At 43.5% G+C, this 20,366-nt stretch overlaps 1 protein-coding gene across 1 annotated transcript in view; it reads right to left on the bottom strand.

The window, feature by feature from the left end:
• LOC129865390 (cGMP-inhibited 3',5'-cyclic phosphodiesterase 3A-like) overlaps positions 1-20,366 on the bottom strand; it is a 73,387-nt gene that overhangs the window by 19,283 nt on the left and 33,738 nt on the right. The window contains exon 2 of the mRNA XM_055938144.1: positions 6,418-6,675. Within this exon, the coding sequence (XP_055794119.1) occupies positions 6,418-6,675 (258 nt within the window). The remainder of the gene's footprint in view (positions 1-6,417; positions 6,676-20,366) is intronic.

Raw genomic sequence — 20,366 nt, forward strand, 5'->3', positions numbered from 1 at the left:
TCGGTTAGGACATCTACCTTGTGCATGACACAAGTAGTTTTTCCAACAATTGTTTACAGACAGATTATTTCACTTATAATTCACTGTATCACAATTCCAGTGGGTCAGAAGTTTACATACACTAAGTTGACTGTGTCTTTAAACAGCATGGAAAATTCCAGAAAATGATGTCATGGCTTTAGAAGCTTCTGATAGGCCAATTGACATAATTTGAGTCAATTGGAGGTGTAACTGTGGATGTATTTCAAGGTCTACCTTCAAACTCAGTGCCTCTTTGCTTGACATCATGGGAAAATCAAAAGAAATCAGCCAAGACCTCAGAAAAAAAGTTGTAGACCTCCACAAGTCTGGTTCATCCTTGGGAGCAATTTCCAAACGCCTGAAGGTACCACGTTCATCTGTACAAATAATAGTACGCAAGTATAAACACCATGAGACCACGCAGCCGTCATACCGCTCAGGAAGGAGACGCGTTCTGTCTCCTAGAGATGAACGTACTTTTGTGCAAAAAGTGGAAATCAATCCCAGAACAACAGCAAAGGACCTTGTGAAGATGCTGGAGGAAGCAGGTACAAAAGTATCTATATCCACAGTAAAACGAGTCCTATATCGACATAACCTGAAAGGCCGCTCAGCAAGGAAGAAGCTACTGCTCCAAAACCGCCATAAAAAAGCCAGACTATGGTTTGCAACTGCACAAGGGGACAAAGATCGTACTTTTTGGAGAAATGTCCTCTGGTCTGATGAAACAAAAATAGAACTGTTTGACCATAATGATCATTGTTATGTTTGGAGGAAAAGGGGGGAGGCTTGCAAGCCGAAGAACACCATCCCAACCATGAAGTACGGGGGTGGCAGCATCATGTTGTGGGGGTGCTTTGCTGCAGGAGGGACTGGTGCATTTCACAAAATAGATGGCATCATGAGAGGGGGGAACTTATGTGGATATATATTGAAGCAACATCTCAAGACATCAGTCAGGAAGTTAAAGCTTGGTCGCTAATGGGTCTTCCAAATGGACAATGACCCCAAGCATACTTCCAAAGTTGTGGCAAAATGGCTTAAGGACAACAAAGTCAAGGTATTGGGGTGGCCATCACAAAGCCCTGACCTCAATCATATAGAAAATTTGTGGGCAGAACTGAAAACGCATGTGCGAGCAAGGAGGCCTACAAACGTGACTCGGTTACACCAGCTCTGTCAGTTAGCGATGGGCCATAATTCACCCAACTTATTGTGGGAAGCTTGTGGAAGGCTACCCAGGAACGTTTGACCCAAGTTAAACAATTTAAAGGCAATGCTACCAAATACTAATTGAGTGTATGTAAACTTCTGACCCAATGGGAATGTGATGAAAGAAATAAAACCTGAAATAAATCATTCTCTCCTATTATTCTGACATTTTATATTCTTAAAATAAAGTGGTGATCCTAACTGACCTAAGACAGGGAATTTTTACTAGGATTAAATGTCAGGAATTGTGAAAAACTGTACAGTTGAACTCGTACGTTTACATACACCTTAGCCAAATACATTTAAACTCAGTTTTAAACTCAGTTCTTCACAGTTGGGATGGTGTTCTTCGGCTTGCAAGCCTCCCCTTTTTCCTCCAAACATAACAATGGTCACTGGAATTGTGATACAGTGAATTATAAGTGAAATAATCTGTCTGTCAACAATAGTTGGAAAAATTATTTGTGTCGTGCACCAAGTAGACTTGCCAAAACTATAGTTTGTTAACAAGAAATTTGTGGAGTGGTTGAAAAACGAGTTTTAATGACTCCAACCTACGGGTATGTAAACTTCCGACTTCAACTGTATGTGTGTATGTGTATGTGTGTGCCTCCCAGCATATTAATCCATCTGAAACACACACACCCTGTGCATCCCGGGACAGTCTTGTCACCCTACTCTTTCTAAAGCCTCTCTCTCAGGACCATGGATTAGTATTTCCATTGGTTATAACATGAGTACAGTCATTGTCGTCCTTATGACATTCCTATGACCTGATGGTGAGATGGACACAGTGTGATTGGCTCACAGACTCAGAGGCTTGGAGCAGGATTCAAAGGGTTGCAGAGATCCAGATGTCTGATGCTATCGAGGTGAGCCATGTCTCTTCCAGTTACTCACAAAGACAGTCTGTGTCACAGCCAAGGGGGAGGGGTCAAGTCTCATCCTATCAGGGTCTGGCCCACTTCCTCATATCAGCCCTGGTTTGTGTCTAATGGGCTCTAAACATTACCTCATTGAATCTACTCTGTAATCTATCTGGGTCTAAAAGCATGTCAATACTACTTTGCTATGCATAAGGTTCTAGTGAATTCAACTTTATTGAACAAAAATATAAACGCAACATGCAACAGTTTCAACTATTTTACTGAGGTACAGTTCATATTCGGAAATTAGTCAATTGAAATCAATTCATTAGGCCATAATCTATGGATGTCACATAAATGGGCAGGGGCACAGCCATGGGTGGGCCTGGGAGGGCATAGGCCCATCCACTTGGAAGCCAGGTCCACCCACTAGGGAGCCAGGCCCAGCCAATCTGAATGACTTTTTCCCCACAAAAGGGCATTATTACAGACAGAACTACTCCTGAGTTTCATCAGCTGTACGAGTGGCTGGTCTCAGATGATCCCGCAGGTGAATCCGGATGTGGAGGTCCTGGGCTGGCATGGATGTGAGGCCGGTTGGACGTACTGCCAAATTCTCTTAAACAATGTTGGAGGCGGCTTATGGTAGAGAAATTAACATTACATTCTCTGGCAACAGCTCTGGTGGACATTCCTGTAGTCAGCATGCCAATTGCCTGCTCCCTCAAAACTTGAGACATTTGTGGTATTGTGTTGTGAGACAAAACATTTTAGAGTAACCTTTTATTGTCACCAGCACAAAGTGCACCTGTGTAATGGTCATGCTGTTTAATCAGCTTCTTAATATGCCACACCTGTCAGGTGGATGGATTATCTTGACAAAGGAGAAATGCTCACTAGCAGGGATGCAAACAAATTTGTGCACCACATTTTAAAGTAGTAAGCTTTTTGTGCTTATGGAAAATTTGGGGGATGTTTTATTTCAACTCATGAAACTCATGGGACCAACACTTTATATGTTGCGTTTATGTTTTTGTTCAGTATATTTAATACAATTCATACATTTTCTGGTGAGATTTTCCATATTATGTCATTGTGATATACGCCTGGGATGCTGTTTTTCACTACAGTCTTATACAAATCATTGGTTTGGCTGCATTTGTCAGAGGAAAAGGTTTTGGGGGGAATTGAAGCATAAATAACTTCTCTAATCTAACACCATTATCATCAGAGGTACACAGTGTGAGCAAAGCAGCTTTTCCTCTGGACTGCATTTAGCTAGTCTCTCTCTGTCCCAGGCCCTCAGACTGAGTTACCACACACACTTACACACACACACACACACACACACACACACACACACACACACACACACACACACACACACACACACACACACAACACACACACAACACACAAAACACAAAACTCCAATATTCCGGAGTAGCACATCTCTTCTCTGGAATTTCAGAAAGTGTTTTGTCTAGCAGACTGAACGTCGAAACAGCTTTTATACAAGAAACAGAGATGGAACTGCACAACCAGACATCCCCTAAAACAAACCAGTATTCTGATCCAAGGGAAGAAGGAAGGAAGTAAAGGGGCATTGTGGACTGGGTAGCAGATGTAAGGGCCTCACCTCCTCACTACGACCTTCTCTAAATTGTGTTTTGATTACTTTTAACCATCAGAGAGAGTAAGAGAAAGTTGGACGGACACGGTTTTATTCACATGGACTCTGTGTTGACACAGCTGTGGAGAACCCCAGATAAAACAGCAGCAGCTCAGGAACCAGATGCTCTCGGTGGTGTTTGTCTGCACTCAGAAACAGACAGAATGTCACCTTTAATTCACAGGCTGAGAGTCTAGAGTGAGTGGAGACCAGGAATGTGGTCAACAGTCTAGCTAGGAGAGTAGAGCCCTACAGTATCAGATACAGTAGATGGTGAGATGAGACAGAGGGGTTAAGGAGTAGTGGGGTCTAGACTGCTGATGTAAAGCTAAACACTGGTGTGGGTAGCAGTTATAGGGAGTAGGGTAAGGGTTTGGGGACCGATACACGTGATATAAGGAGCTATATGTCTGTAAAGACGTGGCTGTTAAGATATAATGACCCCAGAGATGTAATTTAATGGGTACACAGTAGAGGTCGACCAATTAATCGGCATGAGTGTTTAATTCGGTCCGATTTCAAGTTTTCATAACAATCGATAATCAGTCTTTTTGGACACCGAATATGGCCGATTACATTGCAATCGGCGAGGAAACTGCGTGGCAGGCTGACCATCTGTTATGCGAGTGCAGCGTCAAAAGGACCTTGTGGCTGCAAGTAGCCAAGTTAAGTTGCTAGCTAGCATTAAACTTATCTCATAAAAAAATCTATCAATCTTCACATAATCACTAGTTAACCTAGTAATATCATCAACCATGTGTAGTTAACTAGCTTGTCCTGCGTTGCATATAATCAATGCGGTGCCTGTTAATTTATCATCGAATCACAGTCTACTTCAACCTCGCCAAACGGGTGATGATTTAACAAAAGCGCATTTGCGAAAAAAGCACCATCGTTGCACAAATGTACCTAACCATAAACATCAATTCCTTTCTTAAAATCAATACACAGAAGGATATTTTTTTAAACCTGCATATTTAGTTAAAAGAAATTCAGTTTAGCAGGCAATATTAACTAGGGAAATTGTGTTACTTCTCTTGCGTTCAATGCAAGCAGAGTCCCGGTATATGCAACAGTTTGTGCCGCCTGGCTCGTTGCGAGCTGTGAACTAATTTCCAGAATTTTACATAATTATGACATAACATTGAAGGTTGTGCAATATAACAGAAATATTTAGACTTAGGGTTGCCACCGATTCGATAAAATACAGAACGGTTCCGTATTTCACTGAAAGTTAGTTTTTTTTTCGAAATTACAGTTTCCGGATTTGACCATATTAATGACCAAAGGCTTGTATTTCTGTGTTTATTATATTATAATTAATTCTATGATTTATGATTTGATGTTTGATAGAGCAGTTGGACTGAGCGGTGGTAGGCAGCAGCATGCTCGTAAGCATTCATACAAACAGTACTTTACTGCGTTTGCCAACAGCTCTTAGCAATGCTTCCAGCACAGCGCTGTTTATGACTTCAAGCCTATCAACTCCCAAGATTAGGCCGGCAATACTATAGTGCCTATAAGACATCCAATAGTCAAAGGTATATGAAATACAAATGGTAGAGAGAGAAATAGTCGACGCGTCATAATTCCTATAATAACTACAACCTAAAACTTCTTAACTGGGGATATTGAAGACTCGTGTTAAAAGGAACCACCAGCTTTCATATGTTCTCATGTTCTGAGCAAGGAACTTAAATGTTAGCTTTTTTACATGGCACATATTGCACTTTTCTTTTCTTTTCCAACACTGTGTTTTTGCATTATTTAAACCAAATTGAACATGTTTCATTATTTATTTGAGACTAAATAGATTTTATTTATGTATTATATTAATTTAAAATAAAAGTGTTCATTGTTCATTCAGTATTGTTGTAATTGTCATTATTACAAATATATGCATAAATATCGGCCGATTAATCGGTATCGGCTTTTTTGGGTCCTCCAATAATCGGTATCGGTATTGAAAAATCCTTATCGGTCCACCTCTAGTACACAGCATACACTATGCATTATGACTATGTTCATAGTTGACTAGCCACAATGACTAATGCAATGCTTGGGTGTCTATGAGCCATGCCACGAACCCAACGTTTTTCCCTGATCTGAAAACGTCACCTGACAAGGAAAAACTGGGCCCGAGTTACAGCCTACATAACCCTAACTACATCAGTGGAATCCATAAAGAGTTCAATGAGGCTGTTTAAGCTTCTCTGGGTATCCTGCATAGCATCACACGCTTTATTTAGTCTCACCTCTGCACTAAGTGCCTGCATGCATTTTGAAGTGCTGGCCTTGTAAAACATTAAAAGCTTTCTGTGGGAATGTCTGTCAATGCTCACTACATTATAGGGTCTGTCCAGCATGGGGAGGTGAAATGGGGATGTATGTGTGGACGAGGTTGAGAGGAGTGTGTCTGTGTGCGTGTGCGTGTGTGTATGGAGTGTGAGTGTGAGTGTGAGAAGTGCTAACTAACAGAAAATATGAACATTCAGGGCGTTCTCATTGAAAATGTAGTTAATTAAAATCGACAGAATAAAAATGTACAGGTTTGTCATGCACGCACAAAACCTGTGTGCATGTATGTGTGTATGCGTACATACTATACATACGTACACGTGTTTATAAAAGTACAGTAGCCTTTACCTTTGGGATAGCCAGTTTCTCTCTCTCTGGCCAGTCCTCGGAGTCGGAGCAGGTGTGTGTGTCGCTGAGTGACTGCAGAGGGTGGCTTCGAGGCCGGTGCAGCGGCTGCAAACTGATCTGGGTACTGAGCAGGTTACTGACAGCCCGCAGGGTACTGCAGGTGTTGGGGGGCAGAGAGGGGTCCGCCAGCAGGTCTGAGATCAATCCATGGGCTTCCCCCATCACCGCTATGTCCACCACCACACTGGTACCCGACGACTTTAGGTAGAGAGAAGGAGAGAGGGAGAGAGAGGGGAGGGGGGGTGGAGAGAGAGGGGGAAGGAGAAGGGACAAGAAGCAAGGGAGTGTAGGGGAGAGAAAGACGGTGAAAGAGAGTCAGTTAGCGCATCTCCTGTTCAGGAAAGCTGACGCGGTGCAAAGGTGACGCTATCACTATGCTAGGCAGACGTCACCGCATGCTGACGCACACCGATTCTGCCTCTGCCCTGATACGTACTGTACCTGTGTGTGGGGGGAGGGGGAGATTGCAGAGGAGGAGAGACAAAGAGGGCCAACAATGAGTTTAAGAGAGAGGGGGGGAGAGATATGAAAGGGAGTAAGGGGAGAAGAAGGGGACATGATATCCTCCTTTAACTAATTTAATCTCTGTGTCAGAGAAAACACAACCAGTGGGTAAGGAGGAAGGCTGTATGAATCTTTGTGATTCATCCTGCCATTCCTTGGAATCCACATTCATCCCATACATATCCCAGGACAGTGTGTGTGTGTGTGTGCGCGTCTGTGTCACTCCAGCTCCCATTGAAAACTGTGTATTGGCAAGGCCATGATAGAATAGACAGACCAGTGGTTGCTGTGGCAACAGACTAGCTTCTGTGGGTCACACACACACTAAACAAGCTGTTTGTGACAGGGGCCTCGATGTTTTGGCAGCCAGATGCATCCACTCTGACATCTGACATTAAAGCAGACAGGAAGCCATGTCGGGGAGACAGTTTCACAGCAGGACACTGCTCTTCAATGGGATGTCTTTGCGTCTGCAACACATTATCCATTTTGGAGTCCATGGAGGTGGGATCTTGCCAGTGTAAAGCCGGAACTAACAAAGACAGCTAAAGCTCAATACAAAACTATTGCTCAACACAGAGACACATATAAAGAAAGTGCATAAAACGTTCAGACCAAAAGCCAGGCTACCACACTAGTGCTAGCACTAGTAAAAATAATATTTAGATACGATAGATCTCTTATTAAGATGATGGAAGAGCAGCTGACAATGTTTAGTCTCTAAGAATGGACGCAGCTAATCTTATCCAAGACAACTCATAACTCCATACGAATCAATACAGCTGTGTGTACTGAGGCAATATAGCTCAAGCATCCGTTTGAGGGTCACACACACACACACGGGCACGCACGGGCACGCACACACACACACACACTGTTTTTTTAATCGCTTTGGTGCAAGTTTGTGGTACATTTTCACAACTCTTAGCACAAAACTCAAAACAGATCAACAAACATTTTTTTTCTAAAAGTACAACACGAAAAAGTATACAGTCATCTTTTCGCCTAGACTTAGTGTTTCATCTAGAAATACATGTTTCACATAGCAATACATGTTCATACAATGCTCACATTATTTTTATGACTCTTCTCTTTTGTTAAAATACATTTTACTATTACTTAAGGGGCTTTCACACCAAATTGGTTTGATGCGTTTTAAACTTTAAAAGAAAAATCTCTTAGTTTGGTTGGTTTGGACTGGTGTGAGCACTATCCACACTCGGGAGTGCACTAAACAACGCACAGTGGTTCACTCCAAAAGGGTTGTCTCGGTCCGATTCAATTCGTACGGTGGTGCGGTTCACTGTAGTTGAGAACGCAGTCTGGACCAAACACAGGATAAGAACCAAAGTTCCGCATTATTATTGGTTGTTTGACTGCGAGCATTTGATGAAACACACACATCATAAATTGAGATCTCGGAAACATTCTGCTAATAGCAGGGCATTTATGAGCGCATCCCAGCTAGCAATGAGGAATTGGCCCAGAAGCGGCCCTCTTCTGGGGGTCCAGACCTGATTGACAAATAGTCAAACTCTGATTCGAACTATAGCTCAAAACTGTGTGTGAAACACCGGTAATCCGACTGGTAAATCGATAGAATTTGACATGTAAAATGTTTTTTTTACTACAGATTTTGAGAACTACATAATGAAAATGTATGTTTAGTAGAAACGAGTATGATACATACTCGAATGTACTACTATGATGATGACTATGATTTTACTTCAAAGTAAGTATTAAAAAGATCAACGATGTGCCGTATGTAACAAATCAAAATCACAGTTTATTGGTCACATACACAGACTAGCAGATTACAGTAGGTGCAGCGAAACGCTTGGTGTTTCTAACTCCTACAGTGCAGTAATACAATATCAACCCAATACCACTATGCAAATAATCCAGAATGTCCAAAACAAGAAAATTGTTTTATCTCCTATACAGTAAACATGTATCCAAAGTATAGCATGCTTTAATAAAACTGCATTGGCTAACGCAGTACTGTAATATATGCCATTTACGTAGCAGACAGTTTTACCCAAAGTGACAACAGTCCACATATTTTGGTATGTGACGCCATTGGGAATCGAACGAACAATTATGGTGTTGTTAGTGAATGAACTGAGTCACGTACAGGTCCACTACCTGCCATCCCCATGAGTGTACCACCCTCCTTATTTAAATAGGCAAATCAGTTAAGAACAAATTCTTACTTACGATGATGGCCTATCAGGGAATAATGGGTTAACTGCCTTGTTCAGGGGCAGAACGACAGATTTTTCAGTTACCGGGCCAACGCTCTAACCACTAGGCTACCTGCCGCCCCATGAATGAGGAATGGAATGATATCAATTCAGACCTACAGTATGTCAGGCTTCGATTCGCCAAGCCAAAAGGTTTTTCCCCAGGTGCATAACCAATGAGGATATTTACTGTGATTTCGAAGAGAACCTATGGCCAAATGCTCAAGACGACTTGACGCAAACTAATGCCTGCTAAATATGATGTTTTTCATTTGATAACATTGCGAAATACATGTCTTCAATGATCACACATGGGATATACATTTTGGAAATTTGATGTTCAGTCAATTTTAATGGGCAGTGCTATTGTATTGCCTAATGTGAAAACAGTGCAATGTACTTTAATTTACAGTACTGTAACATACTACATTCAAAGGGTCATTTTTTTTTGCTATTGGATTAACTGGTTGTTAAAATAACTACATTAAGAAGATATCATTATGCTGTGTTTTGGTGATTAAACCAATGTACTCGTTATATTTCACAGTAAACATATTTTGGATCAATGCTTGTGTGATGAAAGATGTCTGCAAACAAAATGAATGCACAATGAAAGGGTTTGAATGTAAGACTGGCTGCGTTACAAGTGCTACCATTTTGGAGTTTAGAACAATAAAGAAACGATGATTACCACGACACACAGCACGGCCTCCCGTGTCTTTCCACTTTGATAACAAAACAACTGTACTCAAAGTAACACTCAATTGTTCTTAAGGGGATAATATACTCCAGCTAGTTGTGATCACAGTAGTTAAAAATATATATATATTTAAGGAGGCAAACCCTTCCCTAAACCAGACTACGCTGGGCCAATTGTGCACCGCCCTATGAGGCTCCTGATCACGGCCCGGTTGTGAGACAGCCCGGGATCGAACCAGGGTCGGTAGCGACGCCTCTAGCACTGACATGCAGTGCCTTAGATGGCTGCGCCACTCAGGAGCCCCGGGAGTAAGAGAGTGGTGTCACTGGAGTCACTGGAGACTAGACTAATCTAACACATCATAACAGTACACTGTTAAGAGTACTGATCATTGCTGCCTGGAACATCTCCGGCTTTGTGACCATGCCTCTGTTGCTGTGTGTGTGTGTGTGTGTGTGTGTGTGTGTGTCCGTTTATGTGTGTGTGACTGCTCTAACTCCTACAGAGGTGATAATTGTATAAATAACCTAGGGAGTGATGGGAGAGGATGAGAGCAGCCTGGATAGCAGTGACCATCTCAATCACACAGGGACAGTAGAGGGAGTCACAATAACACAACATGACAACTCCACAGCAACCTGTGCACCGCCCTATGAGTGTTGGTGAGACATTCAGTGGAAGAATGGAAGAGCTGGTGTCTTATGTCGAAACCCCCTGTATCTGTCACTTGTGCATTCTGAGGGACCACACAGCAACATCTCATGCTAGGACCGAGGGTTGTGGAACTCTGTTCTATATATCACAAATATGACAAGAGGGACAGATGGTGTTTTTTCTTGTTTCAGACGTTAGACAAAACTTGACAATAAATCCATGTTGAGTTTCCGATCAATAAGCAATGGAGCAGAGACCCACATACCACTGTGTGTGTGTGTTCCTCTCTGTGCGTGCCTGAGACCACCCGACAGCATTCGCCAGGACGGATCAATGTATTGACCTATTAACCAAAGCACACACTTCATGTAAAAAGGTCATCCAAGCCATGTCAGAGCAGACCCATGATGGGCACCTCCTGTCATAGCAGAGTTGGGCCATAATGGACGCCTGAACGCCAGTTGCCTGTCAACGTCAACATGCCGCTCTCGCTGCAACAAGATCTCATAGTTTCCCTTCGAAATTCAACGTATTATGGATGAACGTCTTTTTTTTTTAATATAATTTTATTTTATATATATATTATTATAAAAAAATAATAATAATAATTACCCGCTTTTTCGTGGTATCCAATTGTTAGTAATTACTATCTTGCCTCATCGCTACGACTCCCATACGGGCTCGGGAGAGACGAAGGTCGAAAGCCATGCGTCCTCCGAAACACAACCCAACCAAGCCGCACTGCTTCTTAACACAGCGCGCATCCAACCCGGAAGCCAGCCGCACCAATGTGTCGGAGGACTGCACCTGGCGACCTTGGTTAGCGCACACTGCGTATTCACACACAGGATTCGCTGGCGCGCGATGAGACAAGGATATCCCTACCGGCAAAACCCTCCCTAACCCGGACGACGCTAGGCCAATTGTGCGTCGCCCCACGGACCTCCCGGTCGCGGCCGGCTGCGACAGAGCCTGGGCGCGAACCCAGAGTCTCTGGTGGCACAGCTAGCGCTGCGATGCAGTGCCCTAGACCACGGCGCCACCCGTGATGAGGCCCTTGATGAACGTCTATTTTTGAAGCGTTAATTCCACGTGGTTATAGGGTTAAAACAGAAACAACTCAAAGGGTAACAGTTTAGCCTGCTGGTTTTCTGTTCTACCTGATCATTAATTGCACAGTCCCTGATTAGAGGGGAACAATAAAAAAAAATTGAGGTCCAGAGTTGAGTTTGAGGTGTTTAGGCATTCATTCCGATTGGTTAAGGTTAGGGCTGTGGTTTGGGGAAGATTTAAAACAAATCATTAAAAACAACGTGCTATTACCAGGAAAACACACACATGCACACACACAATGGTATGTGGGTATCAGCTCTTTGCTTCATTGATTCGGGCTCCCGAGTGGTGCAGCGGTCTAACGCACTGCATCTCAGTGCTTGAGGAATCACTACAGACACCCTGGTTTGAATCCAGGCTGTATCACAGCCGGCCGTGATTGGGAGTCGCATAGGGCGGCGCACAATTGACCCAGCGTCATCTGGGTTTGGCAGGTGTAGGCTGCCATTGTAAATAAGAATTTGTTCTTAACTGACTTGCCTAGTTAAATAAAGGTTAAAAATGTTTAAGTATTCTCACGGCTTGCTAGAACATTGTGAACTGCAGTGGCGCAGCAAGCTCCAGCCTCATGAGTTTGCACCCAGTGCTGGGCAATCACTTTTAATCTTTTTTGTGAGTGTAGAGGAAGGCATATATCGACGTTCTCAGGATCTTTTCAAACGTCCGAAATGGAAGTTTATTTCTAGTGATCAGGCTGCTCTCCAATCTTCCTGGCCCCCTACAGCTATTTTGCTTCTCTTTCTTTTCAGTCCCGTTCCTCTCCTCTCTACTCTCTGTTTCCGGTCTGTACCCATTCAGCAGACGTGTTAAGTGTTAGGGGAAAAAGGTTTAGTTTAGTAAAAGGCACGTCCACAGCAATAGGCTAAGCTCTTGGATGTCGATTAAGGCTGCCCTCCTCACACCTCTCTGATTCAGAGGGGTTGGGTTAAATGTGGAAGACACATTTCAGTTGAATGCATTCAGTTGTACAACTGACTAGGTAGCCCCCTTTCCCTTTTCTTTACTGTACAGAGCAAAGCTGGAATTACTGTAAGCAACATCATTAGAATCAGTTCCAAACACCAAGAATCACTCTCCACAGACCTGGGCAATAACACACACAAAAACACACATACTCCCCTAACAGCCTTGGTAAATTACACAGTGCTCAGGGAAAGCGTCACAACATTGGTATTTGGTATTTCCTTCCCTGAATTACTGCAAAAACACAAACTGTAGACTTTCTTCCTGACCACTGATTCCTCTGGAACTTTTTTCACACCTTTGCAACTGAGAGGAGAGGTTTTTAACCATTCATATTTCATAGTGGAGCCATTTCAACCAGGGAATCTGTGAAAGTAAATAGCCACAATAAACTGTGCTTCATAGGGTGAATCTCAATTGTCTAAAGTGGTATCCTTTCCATATCTACTTTCCTTCCTACAGATGTTGGATTTTAATGTGACCTATATTGTCACAGCAAAATAAATCCTGCAACAACCGGATTTGAACGTGTAGTCGATAAATGTTGCTTGATTGGTGGATAGGCTATGCCAAAGGTATGATACATGAAAAGTGCAATACTGTTAATATAACCGTGTCTTAGTGTGGGTTTTCATAGAATGTATGTAAATCACAAATTGTATGACTTTGTCTACGTGTGTCTGTGTGTTTCATCACAGGCTTCAGAGTCAGATGTGGCCAAACGTAAGAGAGCTGACAGTAACTCTATATTGAGTGATTTATTTTGAGCGAGAGGAGAGAGAGTAAGTGGACGGGAGACCTTGCAACTCCTTTGTGTGGGAGGCTTCCGCTCGCTCCATCTCTCCTCCCTCTCTCTATCTCTCATGTCTCTGTCGGCCTCCAATAATACTCCCTCTTAGTGCTCGGTAAACAGAGCAGCATCATAAACAACTGACCGCAGCAGAGCACAGGACAGACATTTCCCACATTCTCAGGTCAAACTGCTGTGTGATCAGATGAGATACCAGATAAATAAATACACAGACACACACGAACATGCATGGACACAGCCAGGAGAGTACACACACACACACACACACACACACACACACACACACACACACACACACACACACACACACACACACTCTTTCTCGCTCTCTTTAGCAGTACACACACACAGATTCAAAAACCGCACTTTGGAGATGTCTTATAGCAGTTACAGAGAGTTGAAACAGGGATAGACACCAGTGTCCCACTGCTGTACAGAAACTCTCATGTATACAGTACAAATGATTCATCATGACCATCTTGTTTACTTAAACACCTCGTATTAACTCCTCAAACACTGGAACCCTGATGACTGACTCACCAAACAGATCTAACAGCAATGCAGAAAGAGAGAGCTAATAGATTCCTCAAAGTAGCCTGATGCTCTGATACAGATAGATGTGGAACAGCTAGGGTATGGGCCCCAATTGGCACCCTATTCCCTATGCACTACTTTCGACTAGAGCCCTGTAGGCCCTGGTCAAAAGTAGTGCACTACATAGGGAATTTGGTACCATTTGAGACGCAACCTCGCTCTATTGCTGTGCGAAATCAGCTCAACCTGAACAAAACCCATTAGAGTTCTCTTCACTCAGGTCTTTACGACATCCTGTGGTTGTGACATTCAACCATTACCTGGCAGTAATGGACTCCGTGTGGTTGGCTCATGTCCCTGGGAGAGAGAAAGGGGGGGACGGAGGGAGAGAGAGAGAAAGATACTGTAGATAACAAGGTAGAGAGTGTGGGCCTGTGTGTATCTTCTTTACGTGAGTACGTGTGTATTTAGGCCAAGCAAGTGATAGTGGGAGCCGTTATAGCGGAGACAGAGGTCAGGGAGTGGAGAAGTATTGATCTTGATGGGTTTAAAGACCGATCGCAAACAGACCAAGAACACAGAGAGGAGTCATTGAATGTGTGCACGCGCACACACGCGCACACACACACACACACACACACACACACACACACACACACACACACACACACACACACACACACACACACACACACACACACACACACACACACACACACACACACACACACACACACACACACACACACACACACACACACACCACACCCACCCGAGAGACCCAAGGTAACAGGGTGTCAATATCTGTCATTGATGGAACAGCTTTAGGGTTGTAGAAGTAGTACTGTAAACCCGGGCCCTTATTTCACAGTAACTACGTTACCTATGTGATCTTGCATACAGGTTTAAAACCGCATACAGAGGGGAAAAAACTATGCAAACTAGAGGAATCCATTTCCAGTACACCATAGAGCAACTTTTGTTCTTTCCATCGAAATGGGACGTGTTCTCTCTCTTTTTTTTCCATCCCTTCTCCTCCTCAGAGACACTGAAAGGCACATGAGACCAGTTCAAGCGTAAGCACGGTTGTGTGTAATGTGTGAGGTTGTTTGTGTACATGCATGTGTGTGTTTGTGTGCACGCGTGCGTGTACAGCTGGTGAGCTGAGTCCACAGGCAGAACTGAGTTAGCCAGGTGGAAAGTGAACAGCCCAACAGTTACAGACTGCCTGACATCCTCACTGCAGCACTCCACTATTGCTACTGTCAACAATACACTAATACGGTATTATCCCAGTACTCTACACTATTGCTACAATCAACAATACTCTAATACAGTATTACTACAGTCAACAGTACTATAATACAGCATTACTACATTAATCTACCCTATTATTACAGTTAACAATACTCTAATACAGTATTACCACAGCACTCAAGTCTACACTAAAACTACAGTTAGTTTTAGTTTTAGTTTTTTACATAAGAGTCGTGCCCTCTTCACGACTGTCTTAGTGTGTTTGGACCATGATAGTTTGTTGGTGATGTGGACACCAAGGAACTTGAAACTCTTGATCTGCTCCACTTCAGCCCCGACGATGTTAATTGGGGCCTGTTCGGCCCTCCTTTTCCTGTAGTCCACTGTAATCTATGTGTTACTTTTTGATTAGATTTTTTTACTTTAGTTTAATTAGTAAATATTTTCTTAACTCTATTTCTTGAGCTGCATTGTTGGTTAAGGGCTTGCTAATAAGCATTTCACACGTGACAAATTACATTTGACATTGTGTATGTTCATTTACACAGTAATTATTCAATGTTTCCTTACCAGGGATTTGAACTCACAATCCTTAATCACTATGATAAATATAAATCGTTTTTTCTTGAGTTTACTTTTAACAGAGCTGAAATTCACTTTGAAGTGCAAAGTATAGGAATACAGGTGAAACCAGTCATTGATACAGACATGGTGGAGTAGCAGTAAGCTTGGAATGCTATGAACCAAGTGGTTGAGCGTTCAAATCCCAGGTGAGGATGTGTTGAATAATAACATGTCTGTAAATGAAAGGGCACAAGGTAATCACGTGTGTCAAATATGTTGAAACCATTCGATGTCAAAAGCACCATTTTAATGCGTGGGTGTCCATAACCTAAGTTCTCAAGTTGGAGCTGAGTTTGGGCCAACCAAAAATGTTATGTTTAGGTAACACTTTGACCGAAAAGTTTAGTAAACTATAAAAGACTGTTACTAAATCATAATTAGTTGAATCAACAACAACAAAAATTGTGTACACAGATGAAAACATACATGCTGCCTTACAACGTACAGACTGGTAAAGAGCCCACCTGTTTGGGAGGATGGGTGGTCTCCTGATAGCGTCTCATGGTACACGATGTGTACCCCTTGTTCATCATAGCCACAATGCACACAACCAGCGACCAATGCTTAACATCAAACACCTGATACCCGACTCCTATCTCTTCCTCTCAGCCGCAGTAGCTGTCTTCCTATGGTGCCTGTCCTCCCTCCTCCTCAGAAAGTAAACGGTCACTCCTCTCTTCACTCCCTCTCTCTTTTCCTTCCTCTCTCACACCCTTCTCTCCTCTGCTCAACTGTACCACATAGGCAGTCAGTCCCAATAACCCTCTGGCCCTCGCCTGCTCCTGCCTCAGCCAATCCTGTGAGAGAATGCTCCTAGGTGCCCCTCCACCCGTCGAGGTGGGCAGACAGACAGGAAGCATTTATATAGAAAATAGCCTGTTGCTAGGAGACGCAGGGGCAAAGAGCAAAGTGAGTCCTACACAATAAATAGTTGTTTGGGTTAAATTGGATGCAACAACGCATCATCCCGTCCTACGAGTTTCCCTTTTATTATTAATAGTGTGAAAAGACGGGAAAGAATAGAAGTGGGTTATTTGTATTAGTACAGTGCTACCCACACATCACAGTAGTCTCAGTAGTCTAAATTCATCCTCGCCTCGTGTCCTCTCTCTTTCATCTGCAGTGACACTGAAGACAGCTGAGAGGAATGGGACGAGGCTTTCACCAGCTATTTGCTTTCACCAGTACAACTCTTTCTCGTGAGTAAAAAATGAATAAGGAGGAGTGATGAAGGAGAGGATATGAGCAGAAGAGATGAGGAGAGGAAGCCACGTTAGACTATTGAGAGCATGGCAGTGCATTCATCAATCAAATGTATTTTATAAAGCCCTTTTTAGAGCAGCAGCTGTCACAAAGGTCTATACAGATAAGACTTCGCTATTCAACTTTTTTCCAGGTTTAGGAATTCATTCCGAATGGGTACGGTAAGGGTTAAGGTTCGGGCTAGGGTTAAAAAAATATGTATAAAAAAAAGAATAGTGCCTAGTACTGGGATTGAACACACGACCCTCAGAGCCAGAGCTCGTTGGTTACGCCTATCCACTATCCCCATCCGCAATGCCCTAGCAAGCCGCAAGTCTACTTAATGGTAATAGTGCTTACTGTTGCTCCTAGTGGCCGGTTTTGAAGGCATCTCCCGACGCCCTGGGGATCTGGACGAACGTCAAATATTGCCTTGGATCTCGAGTGACCTGGCTGGACACCCAACCTAAAACACCAAAGAGCAAGCAATGCAGATGTAGAAGCACAGTGGCTAAGAACAACTCCCTAGAAAGGCAGGAACCGGGCTCCGAGGGGTGGCCAGTCGTCTTCTGGCTGTGCCGGGTGGTGATTATACGAGTACATGGTCATTTAGGCAAGATCGTTGCTTAAGATGTTCAAATGTTCATAGATGACCTGCAGCGTCAACAGTTTTACACCTCAGGACTAAATGTCAGTTGGCTTTTCATAGCCGAGCATTCATATCAGGGACTGAAGAGACACGGGGGGGATGAGTGATACATTCTCTTCTTCCCCTGAGACCTACTCTTGCTGAACTAAAATAGACACATATACACACGCTCCCATTCCCAGATGGGACAAGAATGGAATAATGTCAATAACTCAATATTTACCTCCTTACACCCGTTTCCATTGATAGAATTTTGGGGGGAATGTATCCCTATAAAACCAATGAGAGGTGCAGAACCAAGATGTTTCATGCACATGTTTATGCACATACACACACATTGTTCAGCCAGTGCTAGTGTCATTGTTCCTGCTATCAGTACCAAGCCTCCAGATTCTACAAGGGCTCAATACATTCTCCTCCTGCCAACACAATCTCTCACAGACACGACACATTGTGGAAGGTTGTGATTGACTGGTCGACCAGTGTGTGCATGTCTGTCTGTCCGTGTGTGTGTGTGTGTGTGTGTGTGTGTGTGTGTGTGTCTGTGTGTGTGTAAAGGCTTTGCTTCTCCTACAAACTGTAATCAGTCTGAATGTATCATACAGTGCCAGCATGTCTGTACACTATAGAGAGACTTAAGAAAATTAAAACGTTTTTTTTTTGTGGTGTGTGTGTGTGTGCGCACGTGACTGTGTAAGCCACTGTCATAGCAATCTTTCCAGAAATAAGATACACGATCTACAGTATTTTACCCACAATTCTGATCAATTCTGATCTGTCCCCTCTAGAATAATCTCCAGTGATTCACCATTTACTGCAGTCTACAGAGTTCCATAATATCCTACTGTATACCTATAGCGTCACCATCATCTCTAATAATAACTAAGGAAAGGGGGATACCTAGTCAGTTGTACAACTGAATGCATTCAAACGAAATGTGCCTTCCACATTTAACCCAACCCCTCTGAATCAGGGAGGTGCGGGGGTCTGCCTTAAATCGACATCATCGGTGCCCGGGGAGCAGTTGTTGTTGGGGGTTAACTACCTTGCTCAAGGGCAGAATGGCAGATTTTTCCAATTTGCCAGCTCGGGATTTGAACCACCAACTCTTTAGTTACTGAGGTTGACACAGATCTAGAATGGAGTTTATCCTCCCCTAATCCTAACCTTAACCACGAGGGGAGAAAACCACCAACCTTAGATCATTGTTTAGGGATGCAATTTTATATTACTCCTTAATTGCCTGGGTCTTAAAGGAAAACCAGCCACCTAAAAGGAAAGTATTTCCTGATCAGACAGACAGCAGTAGCCCCATCTGACCAGGGGAGAGGGGGAGGGAGAGGTGAAGAGGGGGAAAGGAGGAGAGGGGATACGCACACAAGCACTGGTCAGTCAGGTGGAGAAGTTAGAAGTAGCTTTATTGATTTCTCGCTCCGTCAGTGTTCATTCAGTACGGTTAGAGAGAAAAGTAGCATCCCCCCTCCTCCCTCCCCCTCCCCCTCTCTGTACTGACCTGAAGTGTTCATTCAATAAAGGGTTAGAAAAAGAAGCATGTTCCCCCTTTCTCCCCTTCTCTGCCCTACCTGGGATCCCCGGGCACCCCTCTTGTGGTCCCATTCAGTCTGTGAGATCATCTGGGGACGAGAGGGAGACACCAGTTTAGAGGAGATTCATCTCCAGTCTACTACAGTATCTTTAAGCTTTCTTCTCTATCATCCTCCACTATCTCTTCTCCTCCTCCTCCTCCTCCCCCTCTCCGCCGAGGGCTAAAAATAAATACGAGGCGGTGCTGGTGAATGAAAAGAGTGCATCCCCTACACTTGCGGGCTTCATCAACACATCCCTCTATCCCCCTCTCATTCCTCCCCTTCTATTCCTCTCTCCAACCCTTTCTATTTTGATCAACCATGCTAGGCTGTCATGTAATTTCACAGTGAGGCTGGGGCGTACTGAGCCTTTCAGCACAGCATAATGGCCTCTGCCAGGCTCAAACTTGAATCACTCTAATTAGCAAATAAACAACATACAGTACTAACATAGACATGCACGTACACACACTAACCTCCATCCCGAAGGCACGCCATGCTAAGTGCAGGCTCGTTTACACTCGCCGTCGCCAGACAGGAAGCATCGCAGGATCAACATCACAGCATTAAAGCATCATTGCCATTTTGGACACACATTGCAGAGACTAGTTTACCCTGATCTTCATGGTAAGGCAGGGGCAGGAGAGGAGGGAATCCACAAATGGACTGAAATGTACAGTAGCTTGAATATTCTCATGGTTTGAACTGATGTACAACAAATTGAAAGAGTCCCTCTAAAATCAGTGACATTGTCTCTGATTTGAGTTTCTGCTTTTCTGAAGAGTGTCCTAGTATTATACAGTAAGTGTCCAGTCTTTTACAGTCTGATGGGGCGACTTAACTCAGCTGTTGAGAATGAGTCCTGCATTGACTGGCTGACACTCTGTGGGCGGCTGGCTGTATGTCACATACGGTAACATTACGTAACACTTATTGGTGGGGTCCTCACCCAGATTCACATTGAGCCACAAACTCAACCATGATTATTTTTAACACAACCTTTTCAAAG

This window comes from Salvelinus fontinalis, chromosome 11 (genome assembly GCF_029448725.1).
Source record: "Salvelinus fontinalis isolate EN_2023a chromosome 11, ASM2944872v1, whole genome shotgun sequence".
Taxonomy (NCBI): domain Eukaryota; kingdom Metazoa; phylum Chordata; class Actinopteri; order Salmoniformes; family Salmonidae; genus Salvelinus; species Salvelinus fontinalis.